Source organism: Pan troglodytes, chromosome 20 (assembly GCF_028858775.2).
Source record: "Pan troglodytes isolate AG18354 chromosome 20, NHGRI_mPanTro3-v2.0_pri, whole genome shotgun sequence".
Lineage (NCBI taxonomy): Eukaryota > Metazoa > Chordata > Mammalia > Primates > Hominidae > Pan > Pan troglodytes.
The window spans coordinates 12,011,575-12,035,012 of record NC_072418.2 but is presented as its reverse complement, the minus strand read 5'-3'; the positions used below and the strand labels follow the sequence as shown (position 1 = coordinate 12,035,012).

The window sequence follows — 23,438 nt, the reverse complement described above, 5'->3', positions numbered from 1 at the left end:
CTGTGTACAGGACTGTAGCAACGTGGAGGATAGGTAGAAACCCGATCGATGAGCATCCTGTATCCGTGGTAGCTGAGAACCTGGATGGGAAGCCCTAGCCTTAGCCCCATCCCTAGGCCTTGTCACTTAAGCCCCGCCCAGCCCTCGTCTCCGCCCCCTAGGAATTTCAACCAAGCCCCGCTCCCAATCTGGTTCCACCTTTAGCCCCGCCCCTTGGAATATTTAAAAGGCCACGCCCCTAGGTCTAGCCCCAGTTCCGCCCCTCAGGCCGAGTCATGCAAGTCCAGTCCAGGGTTCTGTTTCTTCTCTGTTTACTCCAAATCATGAAGAAACTAGGATTTCTCATCCACTTGCGGCTGGAACCAGCCTTGGCGCTCCTTTGCATCCCGCTCCTCCCTGCTCCACCCGCTTCACCTCAAGTCCCGCTTCCCAGGCCCCGCCCCATACGCCATTTGCAGCGCCAAAAGAGGAATCAGAAGTGTGCTTCTGCGCATGCGCGAGTCGACAGCCCTGTCACCCTACGCCTCCCCCCGCGTCTGAGGAACATTTTTGCCTCCGTCCACTTCCTGTCCTGCCCTGCTCCGCCCCGCCCCGCCTGCCCCGGGTCGGGTCCGCGGGAGACCGAGGGCTGGGTTTGGGGATCGGCGGTCTAAGGGCTGCCTCCCCGCCACTCCTTGTCCGGACCCCGCGCCCGGGGCCTCCCGCCGCCGCGGCGCCTCCTCAGAGAGCCCGGGTCAGCTGCCCCTGTGGCCGCGGCTGGTCCCAAACTCACTGAATCGGGAACTCTGGTCTGGGTACAGAAATCGGGGTGATTCTGATGCAGGCGAGAGTTGGAGAACCAATGTCGTAGTTCATCAGCCTCCGAAAGCATCCTTTGCTCTCTTTCCAGAAAGGAAGAGCATCTCTGCCATTCGGGTCTCAAGGACAAGCGCTTCAGCCTCGTTCTCTGTGAGCTGATCTGTGGATCGCGGCGTGTCGGGTGAGCACGGGGTGACATTTGCCTCGGCTCGGTCCCCTCCTGTCCCCTCTTTATGCATTAGGTAGTGTTTGGGCCAAGCGCGGTGGTTCACGCCTGTAATCCCAGCACTTTGGGCGGCCGAGGCGGGCGGATCGCTTGAGCCCAGGAGTTTGAGGCCAGCCTGGGCAACATAGCAAGATCCCGTCTCTACCAAAAAAAAAAAAAAAAAGTAATATAAAAGGTGCGCTCCTGTGTTCCCAGCTACTCGGGAGGCAGAGGTTGCAGTGAGCTGAGATCGCATCACTGCACTCCAGCCTGGGCAACAGAGCGAGACCCTGTCTCAAAAAAACAAAAAGATAGTATTTGGTCTCTGGATATTATATTCTGCCTGTGGACATCAGTTTGATACATTATATTCAAGTGAAAGTGAACTGATGCATTTTGTCATTAATGATGCATTTGAATCATTTGTCTATAGATTGGTTAAATTTCACACAGAAAATTTGGTCATCTGTCAGTTTCAATCTTTTCCCTTTTTATTCCTTGCAGTTTCCATTTCTTTTCATTTCTTTACTGCACTTGCCAGGACCTCCAGTACAATGTCCGACAGAATAGCATGTAATTTACATCCTTGTCTTGTTTCTGATTCCAGAGGGAATTATTCTATCATTTCACCATTAAATAGGATGTTTGCTGTAGGTGTTTGTAGGTTTTTTTCCTTTCTTTATTCCTATTTCTTTTTAGAAAATAGGAGTCTCGCTCTGTTGCCCGGGCAGGTCTCGAACTCATGGGCTCTCCGCCTCCCAAAGTGCTGGAATTACAGGCATGAGCCACTGCACCCGGCCTGACCGTGTTTTAAACCGCTGATTTTTTTTTCTTTAATTACGGGGTGTAATCAGGTTTTAGATCACTGCTGGAAAGTTGTACTACTTTCTAGAAATTCATTAATTACCTGTGCATCTTCATATTTATTCCTTAAATTTTTTCTATATTCTCCTTATGATATCTGTAATTATGATTCATTCTTGTTCATATTTTTTGTTGTTTTGTTGTTTATGCCCTGTTGCTCTTAAAATTGCTGAGTCTGTTGCTGGCTGCGGTGGTGCACATCTGTAGTCCCAGCTGGTGGGAAGCTAAGGCAGATGGATCGCTTGAGCCTAGGAAATGAGATCAACCTGGGAACATAAAGAGTCTGTCTTAAACAATAAATTAAATAAAAATTTTTTTAAAAAAGCTGAGTTTGTCAGTTTCATTAGTTTTTCTTTTTGCAAAGGATGCTTTTTTAGCTTTTCTGATTCTGTTTACTATGTTTTAAAAAATATTATTTTCTATTTTCTTTCTAAACTTTTATGCTGGTCGTTATTCAACTTTATATATCAATAGTCTAGCCTATTAATACCGATTTTTTTTTTTTTTTTTTTTTTTGAGACAGAGTCTCGCTGTGTCTCCCAGGCTGGAGTGCAGTGGCGTGATCTTGGCTCACTGCAACCTCTGCCTCCTGGGTTCAAACAATTCTCTGCCTCAGCCTCCCAAGTAGTGGGGATTACAAACAGGCACCTGCCACCATGCCCAGCTAATTTTTTTTGTATTTTTAGTAGAGATGGGTTTCACCATCTTGGCCAGGCTGGTCTTGAACTCTTGACCTTGTGATCCACCCACCTTGGCCTCCCAAAGTGCTGGGATTACAGGTGTGAGCCACCGTCCCTGGCCAGTACTGATTTTTTTTCCTCTAGGAGTTGATAATGCTTATAAATATATAATAGATATACTAAACCCTCTGAAATTCCACCATGATCTGAAATAGTTATTTTAATTTTCTGCTTCTACCCTGCCACATTACCTGTCCTGACTTGCTAAAGATAAATATGTTATGTGTCTCCTTATCCCTATAATGTGCTACATTTTTTATATAGCATGTATCTCTACCTGATGTGTTTTGTTTACTTAGTGTCTTACCCAAAATATTATAACATGCATTTGCTTCAGGATTTTTCTTTTTTATTTTTCTATGCCTTATTCCTTGTGACTTCATGTAGTAGGGTCAGGATAAATGTCACCTAAATAAATATGAAACAAAGGAGGTAAGGGCTATAAGGGAAGCATCATTGCCCAAGACATAGGCCTTAGGAAAAGGAGCTCAAAGATAACATATTTGATTATTTATTTATTTTATTTATTTTGAGACAGAGTCTGGCTCTGTTGCCCAGGCTGGAGTGCAGTGGTGTGATTTCGGCTTACTGCAACCTCCGCCTCCTGAGTTCACACAATTCTCCTGCCTCAGCCTCCTGAGTAGCTGGGACTACAGCTGTGCGCCACCATGCCCGGCTAATTTTTGTAGTTTTAGTAGAGACAGGGTTTCGCCATTTTGGCCAGGCTGGTCTTGAACTCCTGACCTCATGTGATTCCCCCGACCTTGGTCTCCCAAAGTGCTGGGATTACAAGCATGAGCTACCACGCACAGCATATTTGATTAGAATGCTTCATTTGTCCACTCTCTGTAGTGCCCAATAGGGTTCTAGGCTAAATCCTGGTAAAACTAGGGAATAAGGGGCTTAAAAACAATTAAAATTTAAGGTATGTGTTCAAAAATGTACTCACTGGGTGTTTGGGTTTTGAAGACAAATAGGCCTGCATTCATACCCTGCCTCAGCAGCTGTCTAATTGGGTAATATTGAAGATGTGGTTAATTGACTCATTCTAAGATAATTCTAAACTGGTTGTAATAATATTTGATTTGCAGAGCTTCTGTGAGAAATATTCTAAAATGTGGCCATTTCTTTGCAAAGTCATTCTCACATCAGGGTTGTCCAGATGGCATATATTGTTACTAATACAGCGAAGAATGTTACAGTTTTTTATTGGCTTTTTAAAATGCTACTTGTTCCACTGCAGTGGAAGTAACTGTTAACATGTCGTTGTTTGAAATTTGTGAAACAGCACTGCAGATACCACATCAGGGCTGACACAGGTCAAGTGTTTTTTTTTTTTTTTGAGATGGAGTCTCGCTCTGTCTCCCAGGCTGGAGTACAGTGGCGCAATCTCGGCTTGCTGCAACCTCCGCCTCCCGGGTTCAAGTGATTCTCCTGCCTCAGCCTCCTGAGTAGCTGGGATTACAGGCTTGCGCCAACACGCCCGGCTAATTTTTGTATTTTTAGTAAAAGAGGGGTTTCACCATATTGGTTAGGCTGGTTTGGAACTCCTGACCTCGTGATCCATCCACCTCGGCCTCCCAAAGTGCTGGGATTACAGGCGTGAGCCACCGTGCTTGGCCAAGTATTCTTATTCTGCTACTACTGTACTGTGCAGGCAAATTTAGCATGTGTATCACAGCATAGCGGCCTTCTCTGCCTCCAGCATATGGAATTCAATAGGCTGATGCTTGGCCAGGCGCGGTGGCTCACGCCTGTAATCCCAGCACTTTGGGAGGCCGAGGTAGGCGGATCACGAAGTCAGGAGATCGACACCATCCTGGCTAACACGGTGAAACACCGTCCCTACTAAAAACACAGAAAAATTAGCCAGGCTTGGTGGTGTGCACCTGTAATCCCAGCTACTGGGGAGGCTGAGGCAGGAGAATGGCATGAACCCGGGAGGTGGAGGTTGCAGTGAGCTGAGATCACACCACTGCACTCCAGCCTGGGTGACAGAGCAAGACTCCATCTCAAAAAAAAAAATAGGCTGATGCTCTTTCTCAGGTTTTGGGGAACCCTGCAGCTCATGGGGGCAGGGGCAGTGGTCTAGGGCTGAGCAGGAAAGCCTGTTAGCCAGCCAAGGGGTGCAGAAGTAAGAAATATCGGGAGTAGAACTCCCAGAAGCCTGGCATATAAATCAGTGCTTTCTTGAATTTGAGATGGGGAGTGTTTATTCATGTTTTGGAAGATACTCCCTGATACATTTTATACTTTTTGTTATCATGGGCAGATTGACAGCCAGACTTTTCTAGTCTTCAGTTAACTTACAAAATAGCACTCTTAACCTCTTCTTTATGATCAACAAGGACCAGAGCACTGTTTTGTATCTCTAGGGGGACATAAGTTTGTTCCACTTTCCCACAAGAGCAGGGTATATTTACTTGGGTGTCTTGGGTGTGTGTGTGTGTGTGTGTGTGTGTGTGTGTGTGTTTTGAGGGGAGTTGTTACTTATAATTGATGGGCTGCAACATCCAGGCTCATGAGTGTGGGAATTTTGGGGAGGTCTGGATTCTCATGTCACCTTTTTTAATTCTAACTTCTCAATATCCTGCTTTTCTTCATGAAGGCGACATGGAGGAAGAAAGAAAAACTGCTGAGTTACAGAAAAATAGGATACAGGTAAGTAAAAGGTGATAATTGTCCAAAAGAATATTTCCATTGCACCAGGTCTCCCTCAGTGTTTTAGGGCACAAGCCAGCAATCTCTTTCTGTATTGGACCACATAGTATTTTAGGCACTGAAGGCTATAGTTTTTTTTTTTTTTTTGAGACAGAGTCTTGCTCTGTCGCCAGGCTGGAGTGCAGTGGCACCATCTTGGCTCACTGTAGCCTTCGACTCCCTGGTTCAACCGATTCTCCTGCCTCAGCCTCCCGAGTGGCTGGGACTACAGGCATGCACCACCACTCTCAGCTAACTTTGTATTTTTAATAGAGATGGGGTTTCACCATGTTGGCCAGGATGGTCTCGATCTCCTGACCTCGTGATCTGTCCGCCTTGGCCTCCCAAAGTGCTGGGATTACAGGCATGAGCCACTGTGCCCGGCCGGCCGTAGTGTTTCTATTGCAATTCAGCTCTGCCATTTTGGTGCAAAAGCAGCCATAGACAGTACATAAACACATTTTATTGTGTTCCAATAAAACTGTATTTATGCATTCAAGTGGCAGCTTGGATATAGTCCATGTGCCATAGTTTGCTGACCACTGGCCTAGAATACAAGGAAGTATGACCAGCTGTGGGCCTGGCTTCAAAATTGTGCTTATGCAGTCTCCTGGGCCTCTCAGTTTTGTGAGAGGGGGAAAAAAATGAAAGGCTGCTTTTCTCTCGGTGTATTTTTATTCATTAAAATCCCATCTAGATTTGACCCTGTGTTTAATGTTGTAGTGATTGCTATGGTGGGAATAAAGTAACAGGCGAAGTTATTTCTGTAATAAGGAATCGATGATGTCAATGTGGAAATTATTTCATTTCCAGAGCATTTTTCTCATTTCTTCAATATGTTCTGGACTTTTCTAGGCCGTCATAAGACTGGCATTGGTCACCATCTATGATATTGTGAAATACATATTTGGGGCTGGGCGCGGTGGCTCACGCCTGCAATCCCAGCACTTTGGGAGGCCAAGGTGGGCAGATTGCCTGAGGTCAGGAGTTCGAGACCAGTCTGGCCAACATGGTGAAACGCTGTCTCTACTAAAAATACAAAAAAAAGTAGCTGGGCATGGTAGCACGTGCCTGTAATCCCAGCTACTCCGGGGGCTGAGGCAGGGGAATTGCTTGAACCAGGGAGGTGGAGGTTGCAATGAGCCGAGATCGCGCCACTGCACTCCAGCCTGGGCGACAGAGCGAGACCCCATCTCAAAAAAAAAAAAAAGAAAACAATTTGGTTTTCATCCTATTTCCTAGGACAGAGTTCCTAAAAACCCTTGTAATCTCTAGAGCAATAAGAGGGTCTTTTGTGTGCTCATGAGATGGTTGGTGTCTGGAAGCCCCTAGAGAGACTCAGAATGGGGGCTGGTTCAGAAAGACCCAGGCAAGATCAGAGGATTGGGACTTAAATCAGCCATGCCTGTGATGGAGCCTCCTTAAAAACCCAAAGGACTGGCTTGAGGAGCTCGTGGATAGCTGGACGTGTGGTGGTTCCCGGAGGGTGGCATGCCAGGAGAGGGCATGGAATCTCTGCGCCCCTTCCCAGCATACCTTGGCCTGTCCATCCCTTCATCTGGCTATTTTATCTGTGTACTTCGTAATGACCTTGGTGATAAACCAGTAAACATGTTTCCCTGAGTTCTGTGAGTTGTTCCAGCAAATTAATCAAACTCAAGGAGAGGGTAGTAGGAGCCCTGATTTTAGCCAGTCAGAAGTATAATTGACAGCCTTTTAACTTGGGATTGGCATCTGAAGTGGGAGGCAGTTTAGTGGCACCTCCTGTGGAATCTCCAACCTGTGGAATCTCCAGGTAGATGGTATCAGAAGCAAATTGTAGGATACCCAGCTGGTGTCCACTGGGGAATTGCTTGGTGTTTGCGGAAAATATCCCCCACACATCTGGTGTCAGAAGTGTTCTGTACAGTATTGAGTGACTATGTAAGAGGGTAGGAAAAACACTTTGTTTTTTCCTAGCTCATTGGCATCAGATTGTGGGGACATAAATTTAATGTTTGTTTTTGTTTTTTTTTGTCCAGGCTAGAGTGCAGTGGCATGGTCGTGCTCACTGCAGCCTCAACCTTGTGGCTCAAGCAATCCTCCCACCCACCTCAGCCTCCGGAGTAGCTGCCACCATAGGCACATGCCACCACGCCCAGCTATTTTAAAAAAAATTTTAGTAGAGACTGATTCTCACTATGTTCTGTTGCCTAGGCTGGTCTTGAACTCCTGGGCTCAAGTAGTCCTCCTGCTTTGGCCCCCCAAAGTGCTGGGATTACAGGCTTGACCCAATTTGCCTGGCAATTTAGTGTTTTAGAAGTATTAAATCTATAAGCCAGGATTTGATCAGTGATGAATTATGTGTGGATAGAAAGAGAGATTTGTTGACTGAGCCCTAGAGTAGATGCTGGGATCTTCTGAACTTCCTATGAATTGACTCTCATTTCCTCAATGTTGTGAGCCTCATCTGTCCTCTTGTACACATTGGAGGAATTGTACCTTTCTGAACAGAATTTGTGGTATGTTTTAGGACTCAGTAGTCTTTGAGGATGTGGCTGTGGACTTTACCCAGGAGGAATGGGCTTTGCTGGATCTTGCTCAGAGGAACCTCTACAGAGATGTGATGCTGGAAAACTTCCAGAACCTGGCCTCACTAGGTAAGAATGGCAAGATTCTTTCATGTAGTTGTTTAGAAAGTTATTTTATCTCACTAAATTGACTTTATTCTAGGATTTGGGCTGAGGAATGGGAAGACATTGGTAAGTAAGACAGATATGGTCACTGACCCCAAGGAACTTACAGTCTAGTGGCTTTGCTATGAAAATAAACACCTGGGCCGGGCGCAGTGCTCATGCCTGTAATCCCAGCATTTTGGGAGGCTAAGGCGGGTGGATCACCTGAGGTCAGGAGTTCGATACCAGCCTGACCAACATGGAGAAACCCCGTCTCTACTAAAATTACAAAATTAGCCAGGCGTGGTGGTGCATGCCTGTAATCCCAGCTACTTGGGAGGCTGAGGCAGGAGAATCGCTTGAACCCAGGAGGTGGAGGTTACGGTGAGCCAAGATCGCTCCATTGCACTCCAGCCTGGGCAACAAGAGTGAAACTCTGTCTCAAAAAAAAAAAAAAAAAAGAAAATAAACATCTGTATATTGAACTGATGCTTTTTTTCATGGTTGAAAGCCTTGAGGTTTATTAAGTATCGAAAGTGTGGGTATAAACCTCAGCAATCACTATAGGACACAGGGAGGAGGTTTGTAGTTTGGACATTTTGAGGATTTTACTGCTATCTGTGTCCTTTACCCAAAGACTACCAGAACACACTTACAGTTAAACAAGTTGGGTTTATTTTGCAGTGCAGCAAGCAAGAATACATGCCTCTTACATGTCCTAGTAAGATGGTGTTAGAAAAGACCTATTACAGGATTTGTGCTTCAGTTGAGTGATTTGGGGATGGGTCTATGGAAGCAGGCTGTGTTAGTTTCCTAGACCTTCTGTAGCAGAGTATCACACACTGGTGGCTAAAAACAACGGAAACTTTTTCCTTCACAGCATTTCTGGAGGCTGGGTATCTGAAATCAAGGGATCAGCAGGGCCATGTTCTCTCTGAAGGCTCTGGGGGAAAGACTCCCTTTTCTCTTCCTGGCTTCTGGTGATTGCTGGCAATCATTGGCATTCCTTGACTTACAGATGCATCATTCCATTCTCTGCCTTCTTCTTCTTGCCTGTGTGTCTAAGTCTCTGTCTCCTTATAAGGACACCAGTCATTGGATTTAGGGCCCATCCTAATCCAGTATAACCTTGTCTTGACTGTAAAGACCCTATTTCTAAATAAGGTAACATTTTGAGGTTCTGGGTGGACTTCTCTCTCTTTTTTTTTTTGTAGGCTTTATTATTATTTTTAGAGCAATTTTAGGTTCACAGCTGAATTGAGTGGAAGGTACAGCGATTTCCCTTATAACCTCTGGCTCCCACATGCATAGCCTCCTCTAATAACAACATCCCCCACCAGAGTGGTAAATTTGTTATAACTGATGAAGCTACACTGACACGTCATCATTGCCCAGAGTCCATCATTTACATTAGGGTTCACTCTTGGTATTGTACATTCTATGAGTTTGGAAGAATATATAATGACACGTATCCACCATTATAATATCATACAGAATAGTTTCACTGCTGTAAAAATCCTGTGTGCTCTATCAATTCATCCCTCCTTCCCTCCCTCTTAAATCTTGGCAACTACTGATCTTTCTGTCTCCATAATGATGTTGCCTTCTGCAAAATGTCATATAGTTGGAATCATGCAGTATGTAGCCTTTTCAGATTGGCTTCTTTCACGTAGCAATATACATTTAAGATTCCTCCATGTCTTTTCATAGCTTGAGAGCTCATTTCTTTGTACCTCTGACTAATATTCTATTGTCTGGATGTACCACGGTTTATCCATTCACCTACTGAAGGACTTCTTGGTTGCTTACACGTTTTGGCAGTTACAAATAAAGCTACTATGAACATTGGTGTGCAGGTTTTTATGTGGACTTAAGTTTTCAACTCCTTTGGGTAAAAGGAGTGCAATTCAGTTGCTGGATTTTATGGTAAGAGGATGTTTAATATTATAAGAAACTGCCGGCCGGGCGCGGTGGCTCATGCCTGTAATCCTAGCACTTTGGGAGGCCGAGGCAGGTGGATCACGAGGTCAGGAGATCGAGACCATCCTGGCTAACAGGGTGAAACTCCATCTGTACTAAAAATACAAAAAATTAGCCGGGCGTGTTGGCGGGCACCTGTAGTCCCAGCTACTCAGGAGGCTGAGGCAGGAGAATGGTGTGAACCTGGGAGGCAGAGCTTGCAGTGAGCTGAGATCACACCACTGCACTCCAGCCTGGGCAACAGAGCGAGCATTCCAGCCAGCAATGAATGAGAGTTCCTGTTGCTCCTCATCCTCACCAGCATTTGTTGTTGTGAATGTTCAGGATTTTGGCCATTCTAACAGGTGTGTAGTGGTGCCTTGTTTTAATTTGCATTTCCCTGATGACTTATGATGTTGAGCATCTTTTCATATGCTTATTTGCCATCTGTATATGTTCTTTGGTGAGGTGTCTGTAAAGGTCTTTGGCTCATTTTTTTGTCTTTTTTTTTTTAAACATTGTTGAGTTTTAAGAGTTCTTTGAATATTTTGTTTGTTTTTTTCTGTATGATATCTGCTACAGTCTTTGTATATTTTTGATAACAGTTCCTTCTCAGATATGTTTTTTGCAAATATTTTCTCCCAGGCTGTGGCTTATCTTTCCATTCTCTTAACATTGTCTTTCAGAGGGCAGAAATTTTTAATGTTAATGAAGCTCAATTATTGATTATTTGTTTTATGGATCATGCTTTAGCATTATTATCTAAAATATCATTGCCAGGGTGTGGGGGGCACGCGCTGGTAGTCCCAGTTACTTGGGAGGTGGAGGCTGGAGGATCACTTGAGTCCAGGAGTTTGAGGCTGCAGTGAGCTATGATCACACCACTACTACAGCCTGGGTGATAAAGTGAGACCCTGTCTCTTAAAAAAAAAATTAAAAATGTCAGGCCAGGCATGGTGGCTGACGCCTGTAATCCCAGCACTTTGGGAGGCCGAGGCGGGTGAATCACGAGGTCAGGAGATCGAGACCATCCTGGCTAACACGGTGTAACCCTGTCTCTACTAAAAATACAAAAAATTAGCCAGGTGTGGTGGCAGGCACCTGTGGTCCCAGCTACTCAGGAGGCTGAGGCAGGAGAATGGCGTGAACCCAGGAGGCAGAGCTTGCAGTGAGCTGAGATTGTGGCACTGCACTCCAGCCTGGGCGACAGAGCGAGACTCCGTCTCAAAAAAAAGAAAAAAAATTTAAAATGTCATTGCCAAACAGAAGGTCATTTAGATTTTTCTCCTGTTATCTTCTAGGAGTTTTCTAGCTTTGCATTTTACAGTAAGGTCTGTGACCCATTTTGCATTAACTTTTGTGAAGGGTCTAAGGCCTGTGTCTAGATTTATTTTTTTGCTTGTGGATGTCCAATTGTTCCAGTACCAATTGTGGGAAAGACTTAGCTTTTCTCCATTGTATTGCCTTTGCTATTTTGTCAAAGCAAAATACAGGTCAGCTGACTGTATCGGTGTGGCTCTGTTTCTGAACCCACTGTGCTTTTCCATTGATCCATTTGAACATAAATTTTGAGGGGACATTGTTCAGCCTAGTGACACAGGCAGTCATTTTAGATTGGTTGCTGACAGAAAGTGGATAGTATTGCTGGTTGCTGACAGTATTATTCAATAATACTCTATTATTGAGTATGTTGTGCGTGGCATAAAGTCTTTAGACAAAATTATGAGGTAACCTTATTTTGTTTCATTTTATCATGATTTCAGAGTAACTTTATCCAAGATTAGTATTTTGTGAGATTATTTATATTCTATAGGAGAACAAAATGTCCCGGTTGTGACTGTCTGACCAGCTTGTAATGATATTGAGGTTTAGGTGTGAACATTAGATCAGTTCTGTATGTCAGAAGCTGCTTCCTCCTGCCACCTCTCCTTTTTTTTTTTTTTGAGATAGAGTCTCGCTCTGTCGCCCGGGCGGGAGTGCAGTGGCATGATCTCGGCTCACTGCAACCTCCGCCTCCCGGGTTCAAGCAATTCTCCTGCCTCAGACTCCTGACTAGCTTGGATTACAGGTGTGCTCCACCACACCCTGCTAATTTTTGTATTTTTAGTAGAGACAGGGTTTCACCATGTTGGCCAGGCTGGTCTCGAACCCCTGACCTCGTGATCTGCCTGCCTCGGCCTCCCAAAGTGCTGGGATTACAGGCGTGAGCCACTGCACCCAACCTGCCACCTCTCCTTTAAAAAAAAAAAAAAAAAAAAATTGACATTTTGTTGCAGTTAAACTCACAGTTGTCCATTTTTGGAATATCAGAAGACTAAAGTTTTGTTTCTGTTTCATGGAAATGTTAGTGATTCTTCATTATTTTCCCTCGTGATATGCCTTTCTGCTTGTGCAGGGTATCCGCTACACACACCCCATCTGATCTCCCAGTGGGAACAAGAGGAGGACCTGCAGACAGTGAAGAGAGAACTTATCCAGGGCATCTTTATGGGAGAGCACCGGGAAGGCAAGAACCCTTGGGAGAAACTGTCTTGGTTGGGGGAAAAAATAAACTTAAAGTAAAAAACAAAAACAAACTTTGTTTTATATGAGGAAGCTCATCTTCCACAGATAGCTCAGATGACTATTTTGACTTTTTATCAGTCCTCTCGCATTTTCCTTGTTCTTGGCAAAGACCTTCCACGTTTCCTCTTTGTAAGTTGGCATTTGGTCATGTGCATTTTATCCAATTTCTGTTTTGTTCTCCTAATACTATATTAGTTATGTTAGTTTCAATCTTCATAAAATTATTTCTTAGTTAATTGCTTACCATTTTGACCCTTGTGCCTATTAATACCAAAGTCCTGAAATAGTCACTCTGCTAAAAGTCCTTGGCTCACGGAAGCTTTCACTTTTTTTTGTTTCAGGTTTTGAGACACAACTTAAAACTAATGAATCAGTTGCTTCACAAGATATTTGTGGAGAAAAAATATCCAATGAACAGAAAATAGTAAGATTCAAAAGGAATGATTCCTGGTTCTCCAGTTTACATGAAAACCAGGAGTCCTGTGGTATTGATTATCAGAACAAAAGCCATGAGAGACATTTGAGGTGAGTGCCATTCGTGAGAAAGAGAAAGTGCCTCAGGAGAGAATCTTAAAATTAAAGTCATGAAATTTAAGAAATATGTATATATAAATAAGCCTAGATCAAAGATTGTGGGTTGAGAAAGAATTTTCATGAGTTAATTTTTTCCACAAATGAGACCGGGATTTTGAATGTTTGACACATACTTCAGTTGTAAACAATTATCAGAAAAATCCTGTGAGTCAATAACTCGGTGACAGTATTGGCTGTGGTAGAGCCCTCTGTGAAAACTTTCAGCTTATAACTTGACAGAAGGGCAGAAAACATATACATTCACTGAAATTGGTAGAAATTTATTACTAATAATGTGTCTTTTATTTTTAAAAGAAATCATATGGTAGAGAACATCTATGAATGTTATGAAGAAAATCAAGATGGACAGACTTTCAGCCAAGTTCCAAATCTTGATTCACTCAAGAGAAATACTGAAGTAAAATCCTGTGAATGCCATGAGTGTGGAAAGGCCTTCGTGGATCATTCATCCCTTAAGAGTCACATCAGGTCTCATACTGGAAGCAAACCCTATCAGTGCAAGGAATGTGGGAAGGCCTTCCATTTTCTTGCTTGTTTCAAGAAGCATATGAAAACCCCCACTGAAGAGAAGCCCTATGAATGTAAGGAATGTACCAAAGCCTTCAGCTGTTCCTCATTCTTTAGGGCACATATGAAGATTCACATCGGAAAGACAAACTATGAATGTAAAGAATGTGGGAAAGGTTTTAGTTGTTCCTCATCGCTCACAGAACACAAAAGAATTCATAGTGGAGATAAGCCTTATGAATGTAAGGAATGTGGGAAGGCCTTCAGTTGTTCCTCCTCACTCTCCAAACACAAAAGAATTCACAGTGGAGATAAGCCATATGAATGTAAGGAATGTGGGAAGGCCTTTAGCTCTTCCTCTCACCTTATAATACATATAAGAATTCACACTGGAGAGAAGCCTTATGAATGTAAAGAGTGTGGGAAGGCCTTCAGCGAGTCCTCAAAACTCACTGTACATGTGAGGACACATACTGGAGAGAAACCCTATAAATGTAAGGAATGTGGGAAAGCCTACAATTGTCCCTCCTCCTTAAGTATCCATATGAGAAAACACACTGGAGAAAAACCGTATGAATGTCTGGAATGTGGAAAGGCCTTCTACCTTCCCACTTCCCTTAATACACATGTGAAAAATCAAAGTCGAGAGAAACCCTATGAATGTAAGGAATGTGGGAAGGCCTTTAGTTGTCCCTCGTCCTTTAGAGCACATGTGAGAGATCACACTGGAAAGATACAGTATGAATGTAAGGAGTGTGGGAAGACCTTTAGTCGTTCCTCATCCCTCACCGAACACCTAAGAACTCACAGCGGAGAGAAGCCGTATGAATGTAAAGAATGTGGGAAAGCCTTTATTAGTTCCTCCCACCTTACAGTACATATCAGAACTCACACTGGAGAGAAACCCTATGAATGTAAGAAATGTGGGAAAGCCTTTATTTATCCCTCAGCCCTTAGGATCCACATGAGAACGCACACTGGGGAAAAACCCTATGAATGTAAGGAATGTGGGAAAGCATTTCGTCATTCTTCATACCTTACTGTACATGCAAGAATGCACACTGGAGAGAAACCCTTTGAATGTCTGGAATGTGGAAAAGCTTTCAGTTGTCCCTCATCCTTTCGAAGGCATGTGAGAAGCCACACTGGAGAGAAACCCTATGAATGTAAGGAATGTGGGAAAGCCTTTGTTTGTCCTGCCTACTTTCGAAGGCATGTGAAAACTCACACTAGAGAAAACATATAAATGTAAGGAATATGGGAATGTCTGCAAAGCTTCAGATCCTAGGCAACATGTGAGATCTCATACTGTGGAGACACCCTATGAATGTAAGAAAGTAGGAAATTGTTGCTCATCGTTTTGAAGATTTGAGGACACTTTAGAGAAACCCTGTGTATGTAAATCATGTGCTAAAGCCTTTATGAACATTGCTTATTATGTATAAGAAAATCTCTACTAGAAATGAAGATCAGTGCCTCATCCTTAAAGTAGAATGCTGGCTCGTTGATTACCAGTGTTTTCTGATAGGAACATTGAAGGTGATAAATTTACCTTTCAGCTCTAGCCACATACTTTTTAGTATGAGGTGCTTTAATTTTGGTTCTGATGTAAATATGATTTCCATTACAAAATCTTTTGGATCATGGAGGACACGAAATATTTTTTCTGTATAGGCAGGAGTGGTCTTTTTTAAAAAAGTGGTTTCTAATTAATGTTCATTGTTCTTTAAATGGGTAGTCGTTATAATATTGACAAACCAATATAATACTGACAAACCAAAAACCAAATATTGCTTTTTGTTGATGTTTTGTTTTTAGTCTACATGGCAGATAATGGAACTTGCCCACTCAATATTTTTCTTCCTATTCTTTTTTGCTAAGAGACATTAGAGTTTCTGAGATGATAAATTTTTACTATTAAAAGCTTTTATTGTCTAGTGAGTAATTTCAGCAGAAATTAATTTAATATACTATTTTTATATTTTATTCTTTGTCCTTGCTCGTGGCTGGGAATTGGATCCAGTGTTTTGAGTGTAAAAATTGTGTTACATTAACTACATTTCCCAGAATCACTTTTTTCTCCAGTTCTAGGTTAGACTTGTCTAAAATAAGAGTTTGTATGAGATTTGGAAGGCATAAGGGAAGAAAAAGCTGTTATGCTATGTTTAGTGGGGCCATCAGACAGAGACAGATGTATAAAGGCCTGGTGACCTCTAGTTTTCAGCTCATTTTTCTGACCGTTGGACTCATTGATCAATATTTGCTCAAAACTGAATGTTATAGCTGGACGTGATGGTGCATACCTGTGGTCCCAGCTACTCAGGGGGCCTGAGGTTGGAGGATCACTTGAGCCCAGGAGTTTGAGGCTGCAGTGAACTATGATCATGCCACTGCACTCCAGCCTGAGTGATAGAGTGAGACCCTTTCTCAAAAACAAAACAAAACAAAATAAAAAACCAAACATTAAATGCTTGCTTGACTTCAGTGTCTTCCAAGGCAGCATCTCTAAAGCAATCACCAGATACAGCTTCTTGGATTTTCTAGCAAGCTCTGGCATTGCCATTTTGCTTATGGTGCAGTCTTTCTTACACAGTCCAATCGCATCATGTCGTGCTATTCATGGGGAAAAATATGTTTGCAAGTCTCAAAAGCAAGAGCTGTGGAGAGTGAGGGAAGTTACCCTTGGTAATTGAGGTAAGCATCCACAGGGTGTCATCCTGTTTTAATGGAGGAAGATTTATACTTGACACCTTTAAACAGGAAAGATTTTACTGCTTTTTTTTTTTTTTAAATGTAAGAAGATGAATTGCTTCAGGTACCTTTAGCTACAGTATTATATTTTCCCTTTAAAAGTATAATCTACTACTGTGATATTTCCCTCCTATTATATTTTCTCTTTAAAAGTATAACTCTACTATTTCCCCATAATCACTTTTTATTTTATTATATTATACATATACTAACATGCATGAAGTGTGCTAATCTTCAATGTACAGCTTAATGACATTGCATGTATGTATATGTCCTGGTAAACAGAACATTTCCAAGACTTCAGGAAGTTCTTTCATCCTCTTTCTCAGTGATAATTACTCCACAGGGCAACCACAATTTTGACTCTTACTATAATTGACTTGGTGTGCTTTTCTTGATTTTCATCTAAATGTTAAAATACAATATATACAGTTATGTGTTTTGACTTCTTTTGCTCAACATAATGTGTGGTTTGACTTTTAATTGTTCTTTTGATAGATGTATGGGCTTATTTATCTTGGTATGTGCTATATGCTCAGGAATGAATTTACTGAATCATAGGGTAGACTTTAAGTTTAGTTTTGGTAGGTATTGCAGTTTTCAAGAAATATTGATTCCACTAATAATCCCCAAAACAATGCATGAAAGTTCCAGTTGTTTCACACACCTGTCCAGCTCTTTCTGATTATAGTCATCCAGCAGACAGTGTGCATTTACCTGATGTGTAATGATTTTGAGTACTTTTCGATGTGCTTATTGGCTATTTGGATTTTTTTTTTTTGTGGGGACACCTGTTGAAACATTTCATCCATTTATGATTTCTTTTCTTTTTTTTTTTTTTTTGAGACGGACTCCTGTGCCCAGGTTGGAGTGCAGTGGCGTGATCTTGCTCACTGCAATCTCCGCTTCCTGGGTTCAAGTGATTCTCCTGTCTCAGCCTCCTGAGTAGCTGGGATTACAGGTGTGTGCCACCACACCTGGCTAATTTTTGTATTTTTTAGTAGAGACGGGGTTTCACCATGTTGGCCAGGTTGGTCTTGAACTCCTGACCTCAGGTGATCTGCCCACCTCGGCCTCCCAAAGTGCTGGGATTATAGGCATGAGCCACCGCACCCAGACTTATGGTTCCTTTTTTAAAAAAAAAAAAAATTGAAAGGTTTCCTTCTGGTTACTTGTCCTTTATTGTATGTATGTATATCTATATCTAGGTACACATGCATAGATATGTATAAACCATGTATCATATATTACATATATACATAAAATATGTATATTATATATACATACATTACAGATAACATTTCCCAATCTCTGTCTTGTCTTTTCACTCTTTAAAGGGAATTTGTTGGTTTAAATAATTTATTACTAAAAAGTCCTTGGGTATAACGAGCTTCAGACATGGCTAAATCCTGGGGCTAAAAAAATGTTATCTAGTTGAATTCTGTCTCCCTGTCTTGGCTGTGCATCCTCCTGCATTAGCGTTTCTTCCAAGCAGGTTGTCTCTTCATAGATGGCCCCAGAAACTCTGGCTACTTTCTTCCCAACTTAAAGTCTCAGGGAGAAAAGAGTGATTGTCTTTTTGAGTGGTTCCAAGATGATGATCAGAATTGAATCTCGTTGGCTCTGATTGGCTCACTTGCCCACTGTACTCTAGTCACTGGCCTGGGGAATGTAATACTCTCATTTGTTTAGGGTTAGTGCCTGTTCTTATCCAGAAACTGGATTAGAGTCTGCACTGACTGAATCATAGAGTCCTGGCAGTTTTGGGGCATATGCAGAGGGGAGGAGGAAGGAGTGGGCAGGTAGGATCTAAAAGCAGTGGTAATATTGTTAGCTGTTATGCTGGTCTTAGCAGCAAGTGGGAACTGTGAAGTCTGGGAACTCAGCCAGGGTTAGGTAGTTCCTAGATAGCATTTTAGAAAGGTCAGGTGTCATCCATTAACATGTGTTTAGATGGCTAAAGATTGCTGCTTGGCCAGGCACAGTGGCTCATGCCTATAATCCCAGCACTTTGGGAGGCCGAGGTGGGCGGATCACCTGAGGTCAGGAGTTTAAGCCCAGCCTGGCCAACATGGTGAAACCCTGTCTGTACTAAAAAAATTAGCCAGGCGTGGTGGCCTGTGCCTATAATCTCAGCTACTCAGGAGGCTGGGGCAGGAGAATCACTTGAACCCGGGAGATGGAGTTGCAGGTAGCCAAGATTGTGCCAGTGCACTCCAGCCTGGGCAACAGAGTGAGACTCCGTGTCAAAAAAAAAAAAAAAAAAAGATTGCTGCTTAATCTTTAATGAGCATAAAGATCAACTTGAGATCTGACACCTGTTTAAGAATTATTTGCCTGGACCAAGATAATGAATCTACTCTCCTATGTTTCCTTCTAGATTCTTTATTGTTTTTTTATGTAGGTCTGTGATCTACTTTGAATAATTTTTTGTAGCGCGTGAGGTAGGATCAAGGTGTGTGTATATAGATTTATCAAAGAGACCATGGTTTCCTCTTTGCTGAGGTGATCTCTGCCTCTTGGTTCATTTGTCTTTTCTTGCATCAATACCATACTATCTTAATTTATGTTGCTTTGTAATATTTTTGGAAATCTGGTAGTGAAAGCCTTCCGACTTTTTTATTCTTTAAGATTGTCTTGCCTTCTCTGTTCCCCATGTTTCCTAAATTAATTTTGGAATCTCAGGATTAATTTTCACAAATGAATTTTTGGTACTATGCCTGTAATTGCATTGGTTTTATAAAATAACCTGAGGATAATTGACATCTTTACAATATCGAGTTTTCCAGTTGATGAATATGGTATAATTGTCCATTTACCTAGGTTGTCTTTAACTTTTCTCAAGAGTGTTTTATAGTTTTCATTGTAGAAATCTTGATTTGTTTAATTTATTTCTAGTATATTTTGCTTTGTATTTTTAATTTGTTTTTCAATGTTTTTGGCTAGTACGTAGAATTGCAATATCTTTTTGTATATTGACTTTATAGCTGGTGACATTTATAAATTCAATTACTTATTCCAATACTTTGTGGATTTTGGATTTTCTATATATATATAATCCTGTTAATACCAATAAAAGAAAGTCTTACCTAACGTCTAAACTTTATTTTTTGCTTATTTTTCTTGCCTTATTTCTTTAGAGTAATGAATAGAAATGAATGTGAATATCTTTGCCTTGTTTCTGAACTTAGGGAAATGTGTTTAATATTTCACCATTAAGTATGATACTACCTAGAAGTTTTTATAAATAAGCTTTATCAAATTAAGGGAATTCTGTTTTATTCTTGGATTTTCAAGATTGTTTTGTAAAAATCATGAATGGACATTAGATTTTATCTAGTGCCTTCTCTAGATAAAGAGAGTCTTTATCAGAGTCTTTAAGAAATCCTTGTCAATCCTGAGAGGTCTGGAAAAAAAAATTCTTAAATCTGTTAATAAGGTGAATTATATATTCCTTGATTTTCATATGGTAAAACAACATCTATTACTGGAATAAACCACACTTGGATATGGTTTATTAGCCTTTTCATTTTTGCTAGATTCAATGTTACTTTAAAAAAAGTATTTCTGTGTCTATGTTAATGAGAAGGTTGTCCTGTGATTTCTTTTATCATAATATACTTGTCTGTTTTGTATCAGGTTTATATTCTTATAAAAGTTGAAAACTATTCTGAAAGGTGGTATAAAATCGCAGCTCACTGCAGCCTCGACCTCCTGGACTCAAGTGACCCTCTTGCCTCAGCCTCCTGAATAGCTGTGACTACAGGCACACACCACCATACCCAGCTTTTTTTTTTTTTTTGTAGAGACAGGGTTTCACCATGTTGCCCAGGCTAGTCTTGAGCTCCTAGGCTCAAGTGATCTGCCCACCTTGGCCTCTCAAAATACTAGGTTTACAGATGTAAGCCACCATGCCTGGTTGTGACCTTTCTTTCAATAGATCCTTTTTTTAATTTCTCCTTCAGAAGATGGTTTCATCCCATGGTCCAAGTACTTTGACTTTCACTACCACATTCTAGAAAATTAATGCCCCCATTTCCTCACTCCTTGTATATTCATGCCCTTTGCTATGTGACTTGTTTTGGGCAATGGAACGTTAAACAGTAAAATATGAGCAGAGGCTTTAAACATGCTTGTGTAGTTTGGTTTGCTAACTTTAGCACTTCTGGCACTGCTACAGACACAAGAGTAGCTAAATGGCTCAGTGGAGCCCAATGCAGATCAACTCCCAGATTTGTGAGCTAAATAACATACTTGATGTTTTGCCTCTGGGATTTTTGTGATCATTTGTTAGGCAGCACATTGGAGCAATAGCTAACTGATACACACATTGGCTAACAACTCCCAAATTCAAATCATGGCTCAGACTCCTCCTCTGAGCTCCACACATATATTTGCATGGCTGATAATCATCTTCAAAATAACATACCCCAAATAGAACTTTTCTTTAGCAAGCTACCCTTATCATACCTGTTCCACCCTTATAAATGACACCGTACTTCCAACTCAAATTTATGACTAGTCCTGGATTGCTTCCTTTCCTTTATGGTGACAGACACCTCATAGTGACTCAAACATTTGTAAAATGAATGAGTACAGTTATCTAAGTGTTCTGCTACCAGGATATATGGGACACAGTAGTCTGGTCAGATCTGTCTTCAAATTCACTATCCACACTAAGTCTTTTGAAATGCGATAAGACTTAACCCAGCACCCCACTCTAAGAGGCCCAAAGTACCCAGAGAAGCTTCTCAATTAGTTGTGTTTCTGTTATCTTCCTCAATCATAAAATTTTTGGCTAATATGTAAAAATCTGAAAGGTGTTAAAAAATAAGGAATAAGAACCAGTCTATGTTTAGCCTTGGGCAGATAGATTATCAACATTGGCTATAAATTAAAGCCACTCAGTATCACCAGAAATGCATATAGGAAGTGATACTAGCATGGCTGGGGTGGAAGCAGGGACTATATCCTTTCTGTGGGATCAGAAACACTTCTTCCACTATCCTAAGTTCTTATTTTATTTTTATTTTATTTAATTAATTATTTTTTTGAGATGGAGTCTCACTCTGTCTCCAGGCTGGAGTGCAGTGGTGCGAGCTCGGCTCACTGCAACCTCCACCTCCCAGGTTCAAGGGATTCTCCTGTCTCAGCCTCCCGAGTAGCTGGGATTACAGGCGCATGCCACCACACCCAGCTAATTTTTGTATTTTTAGTAGAGACGGGGTTTCACCATGTTGGCCAGGATGGTCTCGATCTCCTAACCTTGTGATCCACCCATCTCGGCCTCCCAAAGAGTTATTATTATTACTATTATTATTATTTTTGAGACAGAGTCTTGCTCCGTCACCCAGGCTGGAGTGCAGTGGCATGACCTCAGCTCACTACAACCTCTGCCTCCTGGGTTCAAGTGATTCTCCTGCTTCAGCCTCCTGAGTAGCTGGGATTACAGGTGCACACCACACCTGGCTAACTTTTGTATACTTTCTTTAGTAGAAACGTGGCTGGTAACACAAGGCGATATTCACACAAGTGCATAAAATGGTCAGGAGGTAGAGAAAAGACTTTTCTGGGACTCCTTGACATGGGAGCCTCATGTACTCTGGTTCCAAGACCTGGTAATGGAGTCCTAACAGGGGCTATAGTTAGATTGCGAGGATATGGAAATACAATTGTTGATGGGATTATGGTGAATATTTGAAAATTAGTGTTTATTATTATTTTGAGACAGGGTCTCACTCTGTCGCCCAGGCTGGAATGCAGTGGTGTGATTATAGCTCACTGCAGCCTGGAACTTCTGGGCTTAAGTGATCCACCCAAGTGGCTAGGACTACAGGCACACACCACCATAACTGATTAATTTTTTACTTTTTTTTTTTTTAGAGATGGGGTCTTGCTATGTTGTCCAGGCTGGAAGACCTGGATTCAAGTGATCCTTCCGCCTCAGCCTCCCAAAGTGCTGGGATCATAGGCATGATGTGAGCCACCATGGCTGAGGAATTTTCAAGTGTACAATACATTATTATTAACTATAGTCACCATACAGTACAGTCAATGTCCAGAAATTTTCTTCCTGTCTAACTGAAATTTTGCACCCTTTGACCAACAACTTCCCATTTCTCCACCCCATCCTCTAGCCCGTGGTATTAACCATTCTACTCTCTGCTGCCAAGAGTTTGACTTTTTTGATTCCACATATCAGTGAGATCATGCAGTATTTATTATCATTTTTATTTCAATAGGTTTTTGGGGAACAAGTGGTGTTTGGTTAATGAATAAGTTCTTTAGCGGTGATTTCTGAGATTTTGGTGTACCCATCACCCGAGCAGTGTACACTGTTAACCAATGTGTAGTCTTTTATCCCTCACCCCTCCCACCCTTTCCCCCAAGTCCCCAGAGTCCAATGTATCATTCTTATGTCTTCATGTAGTCATAGCTTAGCTCCTGATCATACAGTATTTATCTTTCTGTTCCTGTCTAGTATGTGAGGTGATGGGTATGTTAATTAGCTTTATTTCATCATTCCATAATGTATACATATAACAAAACACATAGTACCCCTTAAATATATACAATTATTATTTGTTGATTAAAAATTTTAAAAAGAGGACCAAAGGTGGAGGCATCACATTTCATGATTTCATTGCTATATTACAAAACTACTGAATCAAAACAGTATGTTAGTGCCATAATAGCAGACACATAGACCAATGGAACACAATAGAGAGCCTAGAAATAACTCCATGTATGTGCAGTCAACTATTTTTCAACAAAGACACTAAGAATACCCAATGGGGAAAGGATAGTCTTTTCAGTAAATGGTGGCGTGAAAACTGGATATCCGTATGCAAAACAGAAAAAAAAGAAGAAATTTGACTCTTATATATAAAAATCAATTGAAAATGCACGAAAAACTTAAATGTAAGACATGAAGCCATAAACCTTCTCAAAAATATATATATAGGGAAAAACTCTTTGACATTGGCCTCAGTAATGATTGTTTGCATTTGATCCCAAAAGCAACATGGAGCTGGGCATGATAGCTCACGCTTGTAATCCCAGCACTTTGGGAGGCCAAGGTGGGAGGATTGCATGAGGCCA

The 23,438-nt window shown here is 41.7% G+C and overlaps 1 protein-coding gene across 1 annotated transcript; it reads left to right on the top strand.

Moving 5' to 3' along the window:
* Window positions 1–490: 490 nt before the first annotated feature.
* On the top strand, window positions 491–19,172 carry ZNF699 (zinc finger protein 699). The gene is made up of 6 exons (XM_063800517.1): window positions 491–979; window positions 5,216–5,268; window positions 7,820–7,946; window positions 12,316–12,426; window positions 12,827–13,010; window positions 13,374–19,172. Exons 2-6 carry the CDS (start codon window positions 5,221–5,223, stop codon window positions 14,830–14,832), a joined length of 1,929 nt encoding a protein of 642 aa, XP_063656587.1. The 5' UTR covers window positions 491–979; window positions 5,216–5,220; the 3' UTR covers window positions 14,833–19,172.
* Window positions 19,173–23,438: the final 4,266 nt, after the last annotated feature.

Coding starts and splice junctions, on each gene's coding strand:
- ZNF699 (XM_063800517.1), top strand. CDS start 5,221: ATGGAGGAAGAAAGAAAAACTGCTGAGTTACAGAAAAATAGGATACAG. Junction 12,427..12,826: donor TATGGGAGAGCACCGGGAAG/GCAAGAACCCTT, acceptor TTTTTGTTTCAG/GTTTTGAGACACAACTTAAA. Junction 13,011..13,373: donor AGCCATGAGAGACATTTGAG/GTGAGTGCCATT, acceptor TATTTTTAAAAG/AAATCATATGGTAGAGAACA.